Here is a 21427-nt window from a genome sequence, read left to right on the forward strand (position 1 = left end):
TTTACAACACATATTATGTATAAAACAGTATGGCTATTAATGCTGCTTTAAATCATGATTTATATATACATACTTTGGTCGCATCGTCTGTGATTTTCGTGTGCTCCGCGATGAATCGAATGCAGAAACACGACTTGTGCATGGCTGGAGGACAGGACGAATGCAGAAATCCGGGGCTTCTGAGCAGGATCGAGCTCTTGCTACAGTCAGTTGCCATTTCGGTGACGGATATTTCGTCGGAAATCAGACTCTGCGCCACCCCGTGTATCTGACAGCTACCCCCTTCGCCGTCACTGTAGTGTATTAATAAAACAACGAAAGACTTATAATATTTTGGTTTATTAATTTATTCAGTAAATTGTCTACACATACAATTAACACATTGTCCTAACTCCTAAGATAACAACTTAATATAAGAGCAACTAAAACCAACAAAATAAATTTTATTACGAGCTCTATTCATGAGATTCATATATAGCTAATAAAAGGTACCTACTCTGGTTTCGAAATAGCTACAGAGAAATTCGTCGACGGTGAATTGAGAGTCAACAGAAATTTCGTAAAGAGAATGCATGCAATAAAAGTTTATCGGGCTTTTATTTTTCGAAAAGCAATAAAATTGAGTGCTCTGCTACCGTAACGGTAATCAAAATTATAATGTAACATTCCCATGTTTGCGTCATTTCGTTTATATTATTATACAACACCAAAGAATAATAAAAATATTTTGCTTTTAAATAATTCAAAGAGGTTACTCAGCTACATATGTATACATTAATATGGTTGCACCGAACGTGGTCGTTATTATTATTATCATCAGGATTTATTGTTATAATTAAATTACCACGTATTGATGAGCTTAAAGCACTCAAAGTATGAATATTGTATGCGAATAATTTATTAAAGATGAGGTGCATCAAAAATTCAATTTCACTGTTAATAAGTAGAAAGAAAAGCAAACGTGGTTAATTATTTTAGTAAGTTGTGAAATGTCTATTCCAAAATCTTATAGTTTTGCCTTGTGGAAACAATGGTAAAAACGTTTAAGCATTAATAATATACTTTGGACGTATGAAAAAAGATGCGGAATCACAAAAATAACTCGAACACTTGAATGGCTATCTCTTCAGGGATATTACTCTCTTATGAAAGTGATAAAATAACACTATATTTCACTTTGTCGTGCTTCAGAGTTGTACGGAATATTATAGTTTTGATGTGAAAATGTTTTAAGTGATATTAAAAATTAATATAGATTGAAATATTGGAGCACATAATCTATACACACATATATGATACATCCCAGACGTGGAATTGCCATATTCACGAGACCTGAAATTTTCGCCCATTTTATGAAACAAGCAATCGACCTGCACAATTTATGAACTGGTGATATCCAGAACCGGACTACGACAAATGACGCTCAATTTATTAACTGTTAGTTTTAGAACACTTGTGCGATATAAGGCCTAATAAATTATACCCAACTTAAACTTTTATGTATTATTTAGTATTTCTTATAAAATGGTTTAAAATAGTTCAAGTTATATTTTCTGCATACTAGAGGATTTTCAATTTAAAATGATCGCAGGTTCATCTGATACCAAACAATTATTACTTCATAAAAAAAATAATTATTTATTTAAACGTTAAATATACGTAATATTACAAAGAATAGCAGAGAAATAGTTCCAATAGGTCAAAGATATTGTTTCTATGTTAATTGATACTAAAAGGTGGGCAATAAAAACATCTGAATTTGATTTTCGTGCAGTTACTTAATATGTAGATTAAAATTATATTATATATATTAGTGATTTTATAATTTTAATTTTAACAATCAAAAAAAGAAAATTAAATCTATGTACATTTATTTTCCAAATAATCTATTATTCCAAATTTATTTTTAAAATGTTTTATTCTGGGTTGATGGGTATATTTTACGAAATTGTATAGCGAAAAATGTATAGACATGTTAATCGAACATCGCAATAATAATCATAAGAATTAAAGATAAACTATATTATCTAGGTATCTAAGACTAAGGATTTGAAGTATAAGTTTTTAGTATAAACTCCCTGAACAGTAGACTTTTATTGAAAATTATACAATTTTTTTTTTATTTAAACATAATATATTATTATTTACTAATATGATTTTTTAAAAATTTGATATTTTGCAGAAAGAATAATATATAAACCTTTTATCATTAGTTCTAAATAATAGACAATATTTTATAAAATCGTAATAATTTTTTATTAAAGTGATTTTTAACACTAAGTTTTAGTACAAAATACGTGGGTTGATATATTTTTAACGGTATTCTTAATTTTTTTTTTCAGTTTAATATTATATTTTACGTTTTTCATCACGTTGTATTTGTTCACATCATGCGCAATAGTGAAAAATGTCTCTATGAATAAATACATCATTCGCAAACACCTAAAGCCATATTTTACGAAATAATTAAATGTACATATTAAACGAAATGTTCAAAATAATATATTGGGATCGTTTCGCAGATAAAGTTGGACGAATGTGTAGGGGTGTAACGTAGATAACATATACATTACATATATATTGTGTATACTGTATACAGCATTTCTGACCTGGATAAGTCTTCTTTGGACGTTTCTCTGGTGGCTTTTGACACGCTGCTGTCGTCTGTTTGTCGACGACCTTTATCTCTTCCGTGCTCTGTGCTGTCGTAGCCACAGCCAGCCTGGAAGAAACACGGATGTATGTCTCTGCCCTTCAGCATTATCGAACCGGCGTTGAATCTATTCACAAAACATTTTATTAGCACAGGATCGTTACAGTCTTGAAAGTATCTATCTCGAGAAAAACATGTTAAGAAATGTATTATATTTTTTTCATTTACGTAGTTATAAACATGTTTATTGAAATATTCATTGTAACATTCATTGACACAACATATTATTGTACAGACTGATTTAATAAATTGTGTTCTAAACTCAAACATAAAACATTAACTTATCGGATTAACAACATAATACTAAAATTTTCTTTTGTCAACAATGAATTAGGGACGATCCTTATTGCAAAACGACGATTTTGATAGTATTATATTATAATAAATATTGCTCTTTCCAATTATTTTTCATCATTTAATTCCTATCGATTGTTTTATAAGATATCGATTCTAAAGGGCACTGACAATTTTTTGTAAATTAAATACAATATTTAAAAAATTTCTCAACTGGAATATAGTGTAACTATATTGCCTATTTGTTACGCCGTGTTAAAAATACAAGTGGGAAGTATAACAATAATATTATAAATATTACAGATACATGGCGTAAGATGACATTGTATTGTAATTAATCTAATAGTTCTTGTAAAAAAATTAATCATCTGTAAAAATATAAGATCATGAGTTCTTAGTTTTAATAAGTTGTAGTTTTATGAGTGTATACGTAAATGCATACGTTTTGTTTAATACAAACAAATAATTTAGTTTGTGAATGTTAGCAATGTATAATATCTAATCGTCTATTGCGTATGTTTCTAGATATAGAATTAATGATCAAATTAAAAAATACATTTCGTTTTTATTTTATTTTAATTGAAAGAGTTAACTTTAAATAATTATAAAATCAATACATATAATATAAAGTTGGTACCTATAATATTTATATTATAACTGTAGTAAACAGAACCTTATTTGTATGATAAAAATTATCTAGCAAATAATTGTAACTTACAATGTTTATTTTTTTTAAATAATGTATTATAGTTATATATATATAATATATATATTTGTGAAACCTTATCTTCACTGAAATACATAGGAATAAACAATGTTTTAAAAACATCCATAAAAAGTTGGTAAGTCGTGGATGTCACTCTGCTGCACAATAGATTACAAGTAGGTTACTGTAATGGATGGAATTAAATTTGAATTCAATGATGTAATATCATTGTATACGAAAAACGATTCTGAGTGGAGATGGTTTATCAATATAGGATATTATGTTATACTATATTAATTGACTATAATATATTAACTTTGTAAAAAGCTTACGATAAAATAATATTATAAGACTTGTAAACTGTAACTATATGAAATTATATTTTAAATACCTATGTTACTATCAATAAGTATAAATATAAATTTATTTTGTTCTATATTTTGAAGAAATAATAGCTTATTCATGATTTTCATAATTTGAACGAGTAAGAATGAAAATCGATGGTGAAAATTTTTGTTTTCATTTTTTATATCATCGATAAATATTTTACTACAGTTAGTTATTATTATTCTGCTTTTGTCTATCTTACGTTAATAAATAAGCAATGGCTGATATTTTGATGACAAAAAAAAAAAAAAAAATTAACTATACTAATATTATTATATTATATTATATCACATTATAATATTTATAATACTATTATAGAGTAATAATAGAAAACATTTTCATTAAATTTTTCAAACTCCATTCAACCTAAAAAACTCAAATAAAACAACAAACGACTAATAACTAAATATACTTTTTATCTCGATTGTTAAATATAAATATCATCCAAACTATAAACTGCAACAAAAAATCGACTATATTCATTGAAAATTTTACACTGGATTAATGGTTAAATTTTGTCGTTTTTAGAAAAAAATATGTACAGTCATAAAATAATTTTTTAATTAAAATTTAACTACAATCGTTTGTTCGAAATAGCATGAATAAATAACTGATTTACATTATAAAAAAATTAATTAAAAACATTATTTTGGTATTGTAGGTTATCTATAATTTATTTAATCAACAATATTGTTGTTCATTGAACTCGTATTCGAATTTGAAAGTGAAAAGAAATACATTTTTGGTTATGACTTATAAATAACCTTTCATAGTTAAAATATAAAATAGCAGACTTAATATTATATGAGTATTCATATTGTGAATATTTACTTGTTTGGTTCAAACTGGTACTGAGGTCTTCGCATGACTAAAAGTCTTGGCAGTATATGGATGAACACTCTTTTTACCCATGGTGCCATTTTGTGCGTCTGAGGTGATCGAAAATGAACGTTCAATACAACTACTGTAACACATATACTGGAAAAAAAATACATTCTTAAATATTTATTTTAACTTAAACAATATTATTTTTCAGCAAGACAAAAATTCATAGAAAATATCTCTCCATGAAAATATTTTGTTTTTGAACTGATAAAAAAATCATACAAAAGCTCTCCAAAATCAAATCAAAGTCTAACAAAAGTCTGTTTTATATTATGAATTATTGAACATTGGACATTTGTTGGAAATACATTCTGTGTTTAATCTTGATTGTTGATGCTATTCGACAAACAAATAACTTTAATTTATAACAATTCAATAACTTTTGGTTAATTTTACGATATAGACTTTATTATTTATTTACTTTTTTTAGTGAAATAATTAGGTATTTATAGATAAAGATATTGATTTTTTTGGCATTTAATTTATAGGGGGTACCAAGTACTGTTTAGTGATGAATATAAATTGAAACGTTGATATTTAAATTAATAACACTTTGTGTTATTTTTGGTGTATTTGTTTTTTACATTAAACTAACCAATATCAAAAAAAAAAAAAAAAATTGTTGTTGACAAGATAGACGTATATCGTATATACAAATTATACATATTAATATTATTGATTGGAAACAATTTCATAGATAATAATATAATTGATCACCTATATATGAGTAAATAGGAAGCATGATTTTGTAAGGTTGATGAGTTTACTTCTAAATTTATGTGTTTGGTCCATTTGAATGGCTCCTAAATCTTCACATAATGATTTCCAATAATAATTTATTAGGAGGTCAATTAAGTATTTCAGAGGGTATTAAAAACAAATACAAATTACATTATTATACAATATTATTTCAACGGGATTATAAATTTACAGTTCAACCATCAAAATCATCAAATGATGACCTTCAATTGACCTAACCTGTACTTCACATGAATCCACAACGGTAAAATGTCATGTTTATTTATATTATTCTACCATCTGGCATGCCCAATCTGGGGTCCGTGGGAGTATTCCAACCAGCCCGTGACCATATTATAAAAATTAGAAATTTGTATAGGTATAAATAAAAATTATTTTGATAAGCTTTTAAAAATGATTAAAAATTATCTATTCAATTTTTAGTTTTAATATTAAAAAAAAACATATTGGATTTTAGAATATTTGATAGAAATTAATTAGTGTGATATTTGTTTTTCTTTGAATAATCTTCCAATATTCGGAGTGAAATTGTGTAACGACAATTTTTAATAAGGAATGTAAGTGTTCATCAGACATGTGGGAAAATGGTTATTTGTAAATATAACAAATAGAACCAAATGATGTAAATATACGAATTAATAATTCTTTTATTTTCCGTAATGTATACACGGTATAAAAGTTGAAAAGCGTTGAGTACACCTGTTCTACATGATGATAATATTATTGTAACTAACGTTTACGATTTTTTTTCTATTTACGTAACTGTATTCAATAAGTTTTTAATACATTTTATACTAATCCGTCGAATGTGTTCAATTATTTTACAACTCTCTCAATATTATATTTATAGTTAAATGTATAATATATATAGTATATTATATCATATTATAATATACACTACTTCTACGATTAATTGGTATACATAAAATTGTTCATGATTTATAATAACAATATGCGTTTAATAGTTAATTCCGTAACCGTGAATTAAAGTTAATTAAATAGTTTAGAATTTTCCTAAAAGCCACATCAAAAATTAATCATGGGAAAATTAATTACGATCCGTAACTAAAATTACATTATTCTCATTAAAATATGCCAATTATTTATCAATGATAATTTTTTTTTGAAAATTTGTAATCAGTTTATTCTTAATATTTTTACTGTTATCTTTGTATGTCTGTATGTCTTGTGAAATAAATGTTAAATACAAAGTATATCAAGTATTGAAGTATTATAGTTTTATCGAGTCACACATTTGACATTTGCGTACATTAAGTAGTTATTTAGAAATTAATTTTCAGACACTAAACATGAGCTGATTTTTTTTATTAAATGTACATGCATTATGTTAAGTTTTTTTGAAAATGTTGCTTTGATGTTCATTTACGCTATTACTTAGTTTATCAAGTGCTGCTACACATGTCGTGGTCGTGTGCATTAAAACAAAATACTTTTACAGCGTGTTATATACAGTAATATATATATTAATATACATAGAGTACATACGCGAACAAGTGGACTTCAAAAAGCTCATAAAGTATATTATGTTTGCTTATAATACATATTGAATTATATGGGCACTGTTAAATATAATTACAAAACATAATATTCAAAACAAGGGCACATTATAGACTAAAGCTTAAAATGCATATATGCATATAAAATAGTGTCAGTACCTACTGAATACATTTTTCTTCGAATAATAAACCGATGAACTAAAGGGTATGCTAAATAAAACATAAGCCAAACATACCAACTAAAAGGGATACTATATAGGAATCTGGGTATAACTTCCTGAAACAAATGATGTATCTGTTATAATGTTTATATTTATATCCATTGTTTTTAAGAGTATTTGACCTTAAACTACATTTACCCTATATTTTTATGAATAAATCAAAAATATTAAAATCTGTTATGTATGATTTAAAAAAATGGTACTATAACTATATAATATACAAATATACAAATATTTAATATGAAACCTCGAAATGGAAAAACCACAAATATTTCACTTTAAAATGTTCAGTACTTAATCATTAATGTTTTTTTTTTTTGAATTTAGATGATACAAAAATAAATTAATACGATAATATATAGACATTTTAATTATTATGAACTTTAAATTATTGCAAGCATTTAAATTTAAAATTACCTTATAATAATCAGTAAACTTGATAATATTACAAGTAAATACGTTGGTATTAGTCATATGGTATTAGAGTACAATTATACACGAGGCAAAATAAAAATGGTATCAAACAAATCACCTACCTACTTATATAATTATAAAATCAAGCTATTTTACCTCGTCATGTATAATAATCACATAAAATAAGAAAAAATATATTATATATTAATTCAAATACTCGTATCTTCTCGTAAATATAGAAAAAATAAGTTAAAAATAAAATAATGTTTTGGAAAACAATTAATATCCGAAGAAAATTTCTTGATGTGCTTAAATTATGGCGGAGAGCTGTTGGAGAAAAATATATTCATCTTTAACATTGTCAAGTGAATAACCAACCGGAATATTGTTTTTATTTTTATAACTGTATGTGGTCTTCTATTATAAACCTTTACAGGAAAATTAATAGTGTATTTGTGTATTACGTAAATTACATTTTGATTAAAATAAATATGCACACATCAGCCCGGTGTTGATGAGAATTTGAAACTATTTACTATATAAGTAATGAATTAGATTAAATTCCAGCTGACTTCATTTTGTGTCGTAATTGTAGAATAAATTTCAAAACCATTAATCTGGGATTAGTTATTTGACAAACTGTAAACAGCATTTGAATATATGCGTGTTAAATAAATAAAAATTCAAATTTTTCCTGTGAAATTAAGGCATCACAATATTGTTGCAAGACTAGAAATCATTTATGTAAATATATTTATAATAGTTACTAATAGAATATAGATAAGCTATTATCTAATAGACTGAAGGTAAATCTTATTATGATCGCCAAAATGTAATCTATTTGCATTTAAGTCTATTCAAGCCAGGACCTGTTCAAATATAATTTTAATAAATGAATTTGTAATTGATGAGTTAACTTAATACATTAGAAACTAGAAGATCTTTTAACATAAGATAAATGTACTCTGTCAGTATTTTTCTTCAGTTGATATTAGCTGAACCATTTGTGAACACATTTTCGATTGGTCTGAAATAAAAATCTGTATTGTGTATTATACAATATGATGAACTAATTAGTTCGTTTTCAAAAGTCCATATTTTGTATAAAAACCAGCTACATTATAGGACGAAAAGTCAGCAGTAGGTATAAAAGAATCGGAACTGTTTCGATCATATTTTTTTGTCATGACATTAAGCCAATATGATATATTGACAATGAATAGTTGGAAAGGTTCCATGAAATATTAAAATCCAAATGCAAAAATAAGTGTTGAAACAGGATGAGTGTTACAATGAAATAAAATAATTGTATCAAAAATTGTCGTTTAGATTTTTATTTTGCTATGAACAAAATTGTATAACTTTTTTTTGTTCGAACAAAAAAATACTATTTCTCACAGATTTTATTAATAAAATACTATGATGAGAAATCTATAATAAAATTTGTGCCATAAAATCGTATTGTTATACCTACACAGAAGTTATTGAATTGAAAATTGTGAACAATGGAAATATTCTTTTGAAGGTATTATATGAAACATTGATATATAAATATACGATTTTCGGTGAATAAATAAATACCTAATAATAAATTTAAAATAAAGTAATTTAAATTTAATATTTTAGAATTTTAGAATATTTTGTTTACTTTACAGATTCAATTCCGTTTAAGTTGATCACCTATTTTCAACATTCGAAGGTTTTTTTAATATAGTTCATCATGTTAGAAAAAATAACGGTAGGTAATATTGTTTTAATAATATTATAGCATAATGCTGAATTTTAATTCGATTAAAATACTTTTATCACTTTCTTAAAATAATAAAATAATCAGCACATCGCAGTTTAAAACTTTTTCTTGTAATCCATGGCTGTCATAACTCATCAACATAATATTGACAATTAATTTGAATACAAAACTGCTCAGGGAAATTCAGTTAAACAATATTGTGGTTGTAGGTTCGTATTATACGTTTACATTATAACAAAAATGTATATTATTCACTTAAGTCTACAGATATTTTCTACTGAATAATTTTAGATGATAATGATTTTGAAATTTATTCTACAATTACGATGTGAAATTAAGTCAAATGGAACTAAATCGAATTCAGTACTTATACATTTTCGTTTTAAAATAGATTTATTTTTTGCTACGTTATTGACCCATCATTAGCCGCAGACGTACAATTTAAGAATATTTTCAAATTCCTACCATTTTGGAATAGTTTATAATAATATTTCGAATACAGCCAGAAAACGACCACTATTCGAAACGAAACCTTTTTAAATCTAACGAAACTGTAACTTCACCCGAAGTCTTTAGTTTGATATATTTATTTTTAAACCATTGCCGAAACCTTGGTCTGTAACCAATATTTTGAGGTAAAGGGTTTTTTTTGTTCTTATAGTGTTTCTGTTTAGTTTTAATGAATGCTGTTACACACTTAGTAAAACTATTGAAGTGCCGTGTAATATAATATTAAAATGTTTGTATTTATATAGGTACATCTGTTTAGTTTTGAAGCAGTTCAGTGCTCTACTATTTTATGATAAAATTGAATTCACGTAGAACGACATTATTAACGTATGAAAAACATTTCTATTGAATATTTGAACAAAAGTATAAATAATATGTATTGGAACGATATTATAGACGAAAAAATAGTTTTTGCAACTGGACGTCGTTTCAATGTTTTCATGACGAGCTAAAAAGTAATAATAAATAAAGAAAAAATAATAATGTCTGATTATGTTATATATATATATATATATTGTGTATGCGTGACCTTTACTTCAATCTGAAAGGGAATACATGAGAGCATTATCGTGTCTCTCCACATTTATGTCCACTAAATGGAAAGATTCCGAAGAAGTTTTCAGTGCCTCTTTTTTTTCAAACATACATATAGTATAGCTAGAATACCGTTTGTCCGATATCACGAATACGGGAAATTTTCCCTCGATTTCCGTCACCGTTAAAGAGAGAATATTTTTATTATTAATGGTTATGGGTCCGTCCAAATGTAAGAAATATTGTCCATAAAGCTGGAATATATTTCATTATTGTTTTATTGTCTACAACAATCTTATGAGACGCAGTACAACTTAGCACAACTTTAAAAAATATAATAATAATAACGACGAAAATGATACCATTTGTCATTTTGAATAAGTTTATTACAAATACCTAATTTGTGTATAGAGGGTAAAATGCGCTCTCGGAGAAAATTAATATTTAATGTCAAAAAATCGTATTAAAAAATAATAATTTTCTAATATTTTCAAAATTTGATATTAATTTAGAATTTGAACATATTAATAGTTTATATAGTATGGTAAACAAAATTCAATTATGACAGTTTAAATGAAAAAAATAAATATTAAATAATAATTATAGTAAGTCCCACTACCTGAGATTATTAGAACTTAAATTATTCAACTTCGTTATAGTTAATGCTTACGCTATCACTTTACATGATACACAAATTGGACACTTTGTTTTAATTAAAATTACTATTTAAAAATATGCAGCTCTGACTCGAGAGTTACTACCATTCGTTTAATTTATTAGAAAAACTTTTTTTTTATTTTTTTTTACGAACAATAATTTAAGTGATAAATTAAACTGATCAAAAGGATGCAAAAAAAAATAATAATAATAGTAATCCATGTGTTTATAGTTTTTATATAATCCTTTTCAGTGAATGAAATGTTATTTTATAGAAAAATAAAAAATAAAAATCTAATATAAACCATGAACAACGGTTTAAAAAAAAACGTATTCACAAAGCTCGCTCTATCTAAGCGGAAGTATAATAACAAGCCATTGATTAACACATTAAAAACAAACAAAAAAGTTCAAACTCAGACCGTTTTCATACTTTTTTTTCAATTTATATAGTCTCGATTTTAAGTATTTCATATTGTTAGGTCCGTTGCAATAAATCTATAATTTATGTATGGCGGATAGTAAAAAATTAGTGTTATATATTAATCAAACCAATAGAATTGTTCAATATGACAATATTATGACCTTTCATTAGTATTATTGTTGCACATTTAATCGTTCCACATTGAAAGTGTAATAATATTATATCTATTATTAGTTATTAGATGTTTAGTGTTTCTATAAATTATGAACTTTTCATAACTTCGAGAATATCATCAAATTATTAAATATTTCAATGTTTGCCATTATGACGTGTTACAATTTTAAATGATTATTGTCGTTAAGTATACATATACGTAATGAAGTTATAGTATGTGTATTGCATGTTTACAAACTTAATTTCTCAAACCGTTCTGTGCTGATGGATCTATTTAAATTTATTGAAAAATAATAGGGCATAATGCATTTGATGACCGAATAACTTAATTCATTAAATACTAAACGATATTATGATTAGTTTTGTTATGAATTAACGCTAAAATGAATTGAATGCATTTACTCATTGTATTGCACTCGATTTCATCAGTTGAATAATGTGACTTAATTGAATATCAATTATTATATTCATAAATAGATAAACCGTGGCCATCGTAGCGTTTATAATCCAAGGCAATGAATAGATGATTTTGATCGTAGCTGCAGGATCATTACACAGGAGCGTTGTAATTTGTTTTGATATGATCATAAATCTCGTTCTACGATGTAAAAAAAGTCCTATCAATTATGGAGAAAATCATCCAAGATATCACATTGAAAGACTGCAATGTTACAATAAATTATTATAGCTTTTAGATATTAGAACCGACAGCATAAACAGTCATTCAGCAAAAATCGAGTGCTTTGAGGTGAAGGGTGATTGGAAGAAATCTTGAAAATATATTTAGATTTAGGCACGTACGCCATGCCTCGTATGAGATGTATATGACAGTCAATGAATTTAAATGAATGAAGTAGCTGGTATGAGCTTGGAACTGGGTACGTAGACGGTTATAAAGTAAAGTGAAAACCAGTAAAAACAGCGGAGGTAGAGGTATAGACGTATGGAGATATAGAACCTTCCGGTGTATCAGTGCTTTGAATTATTGTGATATACGATAAAACTACTCTAAAACCCCATTTTTTTCTAAATACATTAAAAAGGTATTAGTTTAATGTGCTATACATTATTTTGGCCACGAAAAAATATTATGAAATATTCTATTATTTCAAGTTTGATATGAATAGTTTATGGAAGCTGAATTATTATTTTTATTATATTTTTTTTTAAATTTATTTTTTAACTTTTTGCAAATGTTTTATAATATAATATGGGCATTTGCTCATGAAAGTAAAATATGTCAGTAGATTTTATTGTGACTGTATTTATTATTTCGCTATTTATTATATAAGTATACTTTATATATTATCGATATTGAAATCGATACCTTGATACAACCGGGAATTATTTTCAAAACCGTCAACTCTAAAAAAAAAAAATCGAAAGAATAAAATTTATGATTACAATTCATTAATACTACTTCGTTATGTATTTGCTGTACGTTTTTCGGGTACGTAATTGTGATTTGCGGTGCACCGTTTCTTACTGTTCGATCGTTAAAAAGTGTCATTTTTTATTAAGTGAAAAAAATTACGGAGGCCGGTTGTGAAATCGCTATAATGCCTGTCCCTTGAGTTCTCTATTTCAAATGAGGAAAAAAAATAGGTTAGGATAGGTTAGATGTTCACCGTCACACCATCAGAAGTTTAACAAAGAACTTCCGAATGAATCAATACGGTTTCGATTTGTTGACACGTATATAAACGCGAGTACAACATTATTGAATGACCGTTGAGGTACGAACGAAATGATATAATCGACAAAACTATTCAGATGGAATTTCCATTTCCCGACGATTCCGAGGAAATGATATCGACGCATAGCGTAACGGAGAGGGGAGGGTTGGATTGTGATGAGGAAAAAAAATGATTAACTTGTTTAAATTTTTTTCAGTTTTCTCAAAAGTAAAATCATCGTTTTCAAAATCAAGATGACTGGAAAGAAATCTGTTCAGTACGATTATTTTTTATTTTTTTTATCGTTTTCACTCGCAAATAGTATGTATATTGTACCATATATATTATAGTGGGAATAATCCAATTTTGTGGTGTCATTGTGTTAAAAGTAAATCGAATCCAAACAACGGTGTAGAGATAAAATAAGGGAAAAATCGAAGAACAAAACCTTCAACAAAACGTCAGGAAAATTGTGACGCCTTCACCAGGTCCGGTGTCGAATGATTAACCAGTGTATTTGTGACTGGGGCTTCACTAGTGTCCGAGATAAAATCCGTTAAACGTTTATCGATTATGCGTTTAGTTATTAAAATCGCTACAATCGCTCGCTTAATATAATATGTATATGTCGTAGGCATATAGTCAAATCAGGCATTTTATTAAATGTCTAGGCATATAGTCAAAGAATTTAATGTTTATGCAATTTCACTATCCACCTAGACATTTAATTAAATGCCTAGTCATTTAATTAAATGACTAGCCATTTGACTAAATGCCTATTTCATGCCAGGCAAATAATAAAAAAACATTTTGTATTATTTTAAATATTTAAATATATTTTCTATCAGTTATTTATTGCGGATTTCATATTGTGATAATGTACACGTACTCGCGAATCACAATTGAAAATTTTAATATCCTAAATACCACATATTTAAAATACAAATAATACACTTTCCAATAACCTTTAAAGTATTTAATCGACTAATTCTCATTAATACTAAAGCTATCATAACACAAAATAAGTTCTAAAATCTGTTGAACTCATATACATATTCTGTACTACCCTTAGTAGCTACATTGCATACCATTTAATAATTGTATCCGATTGTTTGGATTTCAAATTAGATGCTTCAATATATACAAAACAATTATCTGCGTAATTTAATTTAAAGAAAAAAAAGGTGGTTCTTCATTGACGAAAAGAAGTATAAGTCACTACAGAGTAATCGTTAAATAATATTATAAAATGTATCTTAGACTATGCAATAATAATAATAATAACAATAATAATAAAAACAGAATATGAATAACTCCTTTATTAAATAATTAAAGGATGGTGGCATTATGGTGATTACATTATATATTTACAATTATTACAAATTTCGCATTTGTATAACGCTCATCGCGTATCCATAATAGTTATTCGTGTTATTCGTAATTTGTATTTTAACAAATATGCGTCCCAATTTTCATATTATACCATCGTGAATCAGAAATAATGAAACGCATTTCATTGAAACAATGCACCCGGGCTCGATTGTGGATAAGGAATGAATATTTTCAATATTTAATGTATACCAGCATCTCGTAATAATGGTAAATAATAAATACAATGTGTTGAGTTATTCTCGGAAAAAATGTAATACCACTCAAGAACAAAAAAAAAAAATGAATTAGTTTTCATCGTATATAACTACTTATTGGTGTATTAGAAATTATTCGTTTCGATGGACATAACAAAAGCCGTACAGTAACAAACCGTTTTGACCCAAATTTCCGAAGATGTGATATTGAACAATAGTCAATAATTCGATCAAAGGTACCCAATAATGTTTCAGTTTTTTTTTTTTTTTTTTTTAAATTCAACAACCCATACACATTTGTGTTAATTCTGAAGGTCACTGTCAGAGAGATTTAGTGAAAAAATTACGCACTGACGTACAGTCATAATATAGAATTATTTTAACATTAGCCTACGCCATATGCCAACATCTCGACAAAAATACGAGTAAAAGTTAAAATTGCACATTGTTAATAATAATTCGCATATTCATCACGTAATAGTGATATATAAATATATTTAAACGAACGGTTTCGGGCCCTAGATGTTTGTCTATCCATAATTGTATGGTTCTTCAGGCTACGCGTCTGGGTCATAGTTTACTACCAAAATACGCTTCAGCTTAAGGTTCAATCGCAGTCCCTCGTGTACCCCATCCGCTCCCGTGGATACGAATTTCGTGACATTTATTAATCAATTTATTGTTCGTATGTTTTATTAAATAGAATTGATTAAGCAAAACATCCTTTACTCCTTTTCGTCAATTCCTACTCTCTTTCATCTAGTCCACTAATTAAAGTCGTAGTAAAATTCATTCAGAAAACAGCTAGGTTTTAAATATTGTATAACTTACCGTAGACCTTATATTTATATTCACGCAACTACCTGTCGTCTTAAATAATTAGGGACTGAAACAAAACCGATATCTTATTACTAATATCATTCTAATTGTTATATATTATTCAAATGTAAAAAAAAAATGTAATTTAATCAACAATAAGTTAAAATGATTTACGTCAGTAAAACTTTATTTAATAATAATAATAATATCATTAATTTTGATATAATAGCAGTTTATAATAATTTTTGTTAACACTTAATCAAAACAAATAAAATTAATTAATTAACAACTTTATTGTATTCAACATTGTGTATGACCTACTACATACATAGTGATTCACCAAGCATGATCAATCTCATTTTAGTTTTTACCCAACATTTGATAATACATTTCTAAAGATTCTGATTTTGAATTTTTGAATTTATCTAAGAACCAGATTTTCAAATAAATATATTTATGTTATACCATTTTAGAAATGTTTTATAGGACTTATGGTGATATACTGACTAAGTACTTTTTTCCAAATGAGAATCGCTTTTTATAAACTAAATTTATACAATTTTTACGAATTATACAATATTATGTAAACGCAACTACAATTTCAACTATTGGCAAGTCAGATTATCGTGAGCCTATTATCCTTATAGTATATAAAGTTAAATTATTCAAGATGTACTTGTTCGAATTTTAATTTGGATATATCGCGTTTAAAAAAAAATAAAAATAAAAAATATCATGTGCGTGAAAATTTAAATTTTAAAAAGGTAAGATTAAAGGATAAGTCGGTGTACCCACAGAATACTTCTCAAATGGTATAACAAATCGAAGCATTTGAAAATCTGGTCCTTAGATGTAGGTATACTAAGAAAATATTTGTAAAAAATTGAAATTTCAAAAATCTATTGTTAAAAGAAAACAATGGGTATAAGCATGAATCAACCGGTATAATATACACACGCATGCAGTGAATTACTCTTTAGATATTCGAAACCAATTAAATTGCGGCGCGGAAGTGTTAACAAAATATAGTACGGCGGGTTTAATTAAGCGTCCACCGCTACGAGTGTGTGTGTGTGTGTGTGTGTGTGTGTGTAATATTTAAGTTGTGTTCAACAAACGTCGGCTGCTGAATTATACCTATATCGGATGACTGCACTATACAGAATATTTGGAGCACGGGACTTGACATTATTTCACGTACAATTTTCGAAAGCCCTCGACTACGACGAACGGCTTAAAATGTATACGCGTTTAATGCCACGGCCATAATTTTATGTATATAATATGTATATGTACGTACAACACGTACGCGGACACCCCAAAGTTTATATCAAAACTATGAATAAATTGCATTAGTATAGTGCGCCGGCGACGTTGAACTTACGGTTATGAAGAGGAAAACGTAAAAGAAAATAATATATTTTTATACCAGTACAGGTACACAATACGTAATGTAAAAACACCGTAGGTATTACATACGACTTCGTAAACACGCGGTGGTTTAACGTGATCGTGTGAAATGAGTTTTCTGATTTCTAGGGGGAAACCGACCGTTTGTTACGCGTGCTCGATTCGAATTCCTAGTCTCTGACTCAATTGCAAAGGTGCAATATACTCTACTGTGCCAACTTTGTGGTGATTCTACTATACTGCATGCTGGTGCAGTTCCGATACCGATGCAACTAGAACATATTCACCCTGATATTATAAATTCAATTTATCTGTCACCCCAATAATTTGTGCGGTTTTTATAATATGTTTCGACGACTTCCAGCATAGACGTAATAATAATAAATTGACATACAGTGAAACCTATTTAGAAACGTAATTTTTATTTTGACCCTTATTCCCCCTCCTAACCAACCACCGACTCTCAGTTGAATAAGAAATCTTTTACTGTCGTATGATTTATATGACGACAGAGTTATTTAGGTACTTGCATATATTTTATTTTTATGTATATTATATAATATATGTATATATATAAAATAGGTATATTAATATTAACAAGTATTGTTATTTATTTATTATTTATAGCTACCCAGCTACAGTTAATGTTACATAAGGTTCACTCAAATAATATTATAATATAACCTCTCAATTTGAATAAAATTGTTCACTCAATTTTCCTAATGATCACTGAGACAAAAATATTAGAATATCGATATAACACAGACCGAAGGTTTAGGTTCACTTGAAATATCACTGAAAAATACATAATATATGAAATGGACAAACGAGAAGCTGGGGTACCAAATATGATATCGGAAGCTCTCCATCCAGATAACATAAGTCACATGATGATCTTTTTAATTAAAACTAATCTTATAAATAATTTATAATATTGTGTTCTTGTTTATGTGATATGTAAATACTGTATCCTTAAAATTTTTTAACCTTAAATCCTTGTATGCCAATCGCCATAAACGCCGAGGCTTATTTATTTAAATAAAAAAAAAAATACTATGCTAGTGATTTTGAAGAATTGTATCAAAATTTGGACATTAAATACATTTAATACGAATAACTATGAACACATTAGGTATTTGGTTTTTTTTAAACAATAATTAATAATGAACTTTGTGTTAAATCTATAAGCTTTTTGACATATGAACAACATTGCTATCAACATAACTGAAAAAATTAAATGTAAATTTCGAAATAATATTATCGTGTCTTGGAAATTATAATCTAAATGTTTGGTGGAAATTATAAGTGTTTATACTTACCTATGGTTAGTTATTTAAAATTTGCAACATAAAAAGATCATGCAAACATTGAAGTTTCGTTACACCGTTGTATAGGTATTATTATAGGTATTTCTGTTTTCCTTCTATTTTTTTTTTCAAATACTTCCATTATTAATCAATAACATATAGTACCTATATATTAGTTATTTTATTATTTTCTCTTAATTAAATTCTCTAGATAAAATGTTCTTCAATCACCTTGCACGTTGATACATTATTATGCAACAAAAAGTTGAAAGAACTTATTATAAAATATGAAGTGTCCTGATAATATTATTGATAGAAATTTATAAATTATATTTATCATACTTTATCAAAAAAATCTAGCTGTGTTACGTTTAACGTATTATTAATATCAAGACTGGATGTAAAATTACTAATGCGTCTATATTTGTTGTAATGTTGTTAAAATATGAAATATTATTAGTGAATAATGAAAATATTTTTAAAACATGTTCCTATATAGTTAACAATAAATTCCAAAAGAAAAAAAATGGAAATCGTAAACTAAGTAAAACATATAACATAGTTTTCTTTTCTTTTTGTATTTATATGTATCATGTAACATTTAATATTTTTTAACTCAGACATTGTTAACGCGTGCATTATTAATGTATGTGCTTAATCTTATATAAATAATAATACAGTTAAAAACTATGTGCCAAATATTTTATAATTTTCTTTAGAAAATGTAAAAAAAAATAGTTTTATATAGGTTCGTTTACAGTTATCTAACTGTTATAACATTATTTACAATACTGATTATTGCTTATTTCAACATATTTCTGTTTCTGTACGGCTACAAAAATAACTTATATTATTAATTCAAGATATTTTCCTTTATAGCTAAGCAATTATGTAATCTTGATTCCAATCAAAATGTTCATAATATCTCGTTAAGTTTAATAATGATAAACTTACCTTATTGAAACCAGTATCATAGCAAATATCAAATATTTTCCCAGTAATGGAACAACTAACGATGTTGGAGGTATAATTTCGACAACCAGCAAGAAAAAAACGTGGAGACTAATCAAAATTGATATAGATAACGTCACCTGAAACGAAAAATAGAGTTATTATTGAAAAGTACTTTTATGTAATGTGGCTATAATATTGTTATTAACTACTCTTTGTACTTTTATATACCTTCATCTATTATAAAAAAATCAATATTTCTAGTGAATCCTTACAATATTATATTTAAAGACAATTTGTAATATTATTTAAAAAAATAATATTCTGATTGGCATTATCAACTAGACAAAATTCAAAATTATATCAAAAAAAATATTACTCATAAAACTATAATTGGATGTTACTATATATTTATTATTATTATTATTATTATTAATAATAATAATAATAATAATAATAATAATAATAATTAACATTATTGGATTATTACTGGAATTATTATCTTATATGTATAAAGTCATTGTGTTATTTGTATTCATTATTCAATTATAATATATTGTATTATGCCTCAAACTGTTGTGTAAAGCTCAACCCGTCAATAAATAATAAATAAAAAAATTAATATTTTATTAAAATCATACACAATTATACGTGTTAAAGAATTCAACAGTTTATTTATATTTCACCAGTAATCGATATTCCAAGTCACGAGCAATCTCTGTTATTTTTCCTAAGTCACACTTTCATTAAATGTATAAAAATTGTTCCTATTAATTTTAAACGAATACCTTGTAATTCATTTTATATATTGTATATCACCATTAATCTCCAGATTATGCGTATTTGAGTGTAGGCACATCGGTATAATATGATTCAATATACTAATGGAATAAACGATTGCCTGGTGTTTTTTTACTTCGAAATCACCGTGCTATACAAAATATAATTGGTTAAACTGCAGGTATTTATTTTTTCTAGATACCTATATCTCTATTACATTGATATTTTTTTTTTAATCTGGATTTTTACAGATTTCGGTATCATAACGTTATATCGTATTACCGGCTGAAGTTTGTTTTATTTTAAACAACGCCAAAATAGATAAACGTGTACCTATCATGACAGTGAGCTTAACTCGCAGATACTTTGTATTGTCTCGATGCCAACAATACTCCGAGATTTCTATCAGACGGCTTTCAATACATATTATAATACCATCCAATTAACCTTACCGTCCTTACCTAATCTATGATAATTTTAAAGCGAAAACAAAAAACACCCTGTTCATTCGTGAGTAATTTATTATATTGAAGTCTACAGCGCCCAGTAAGAAACTTGATAATTTTTTTAAATGTTTTTTTATCACAAAACTTGAAACAAATAAAATATAAAGCAATTATAGTTAATAACGACTGTGGGTCACATTTATTTCACAATATTCCTCAAATGCTCGGTAATGCAATTTTAAAGTTTCAGTACTCAAAAAACATAGAGATTGAGTACGAAATATTTCAAATAAATATGTTTTAGTTATACAACTAATTTTAGATAAATTTAATTTTAAAAATATTTCATTAATCTTTTCTTCCTGTTATGCACCTTCATTTACATTGATTGGAATATTATCTGCATACTCTATAATGTCCACAAGTTGGGTAAATGATGAAACTCAGTCACTGTTTATAGTTTTAATATTAATAAATTTGTTTTTTCGAAATTTGGTTTCAGGTTAG

The 21427-nt window shown here is 26.6% G+C and overlaps 1 protein-coding gene across 7 annotated transcripts in view; it reads right to left on the reverse strand.

Annotated features, from left to right (window-relative positions):
• Window positions 1–21427, reverse strand: part of nAChRalpha4 (nicotinic acetylcholine receptor alpha4) — a 168967-nt gene that overhangs the window by 10885 nt on the left and 136655 nt on the right. For all 7 annotated transcript variants that reach the window (XR_016190740.1, XR_016190738.1, XR_016190739.1 and 4 more), the window contains 4 exons: window positions 19698–19834; window positions 4932–5078; window positions 2610–2780; window positions 74–293 (listed from right to left, as the gene is read on the reverse strand). Coding sequence is in view for 2 of the 7 variants with exons in the window: in XM_089222189.1 (XP_089078315.1) it covers window positions 74–293; window positions 2610–2780; window positions 4932–5078; window positions 19698–19834 (675 nt within the window). In the remaining 5 variants the exon portion in view is untranslated. The remainder of the gene's footprint in view (window positions 1–73; window positions 294–2609; window positions 2781–4931; window positions 5079–19697; window positions 19835–21427) is intronic.

This window comes from Diuraphis noxia, unplaced genomic scaffold (genome assembly GCF_037042655.1).
Source record: "Diuraphis noxia isolate RWA-SAM2 unplaced genomic scaffold, SU_Dnox_SAM2 contig0003, whole genome shotgun sequence".
NCBI classification, from domain to species: Eukaryota; Metazoa; Arthropoda; class Insecta; order Hemiptera; family Aphididae; genus Diuraphis; species Diuraphis noxia.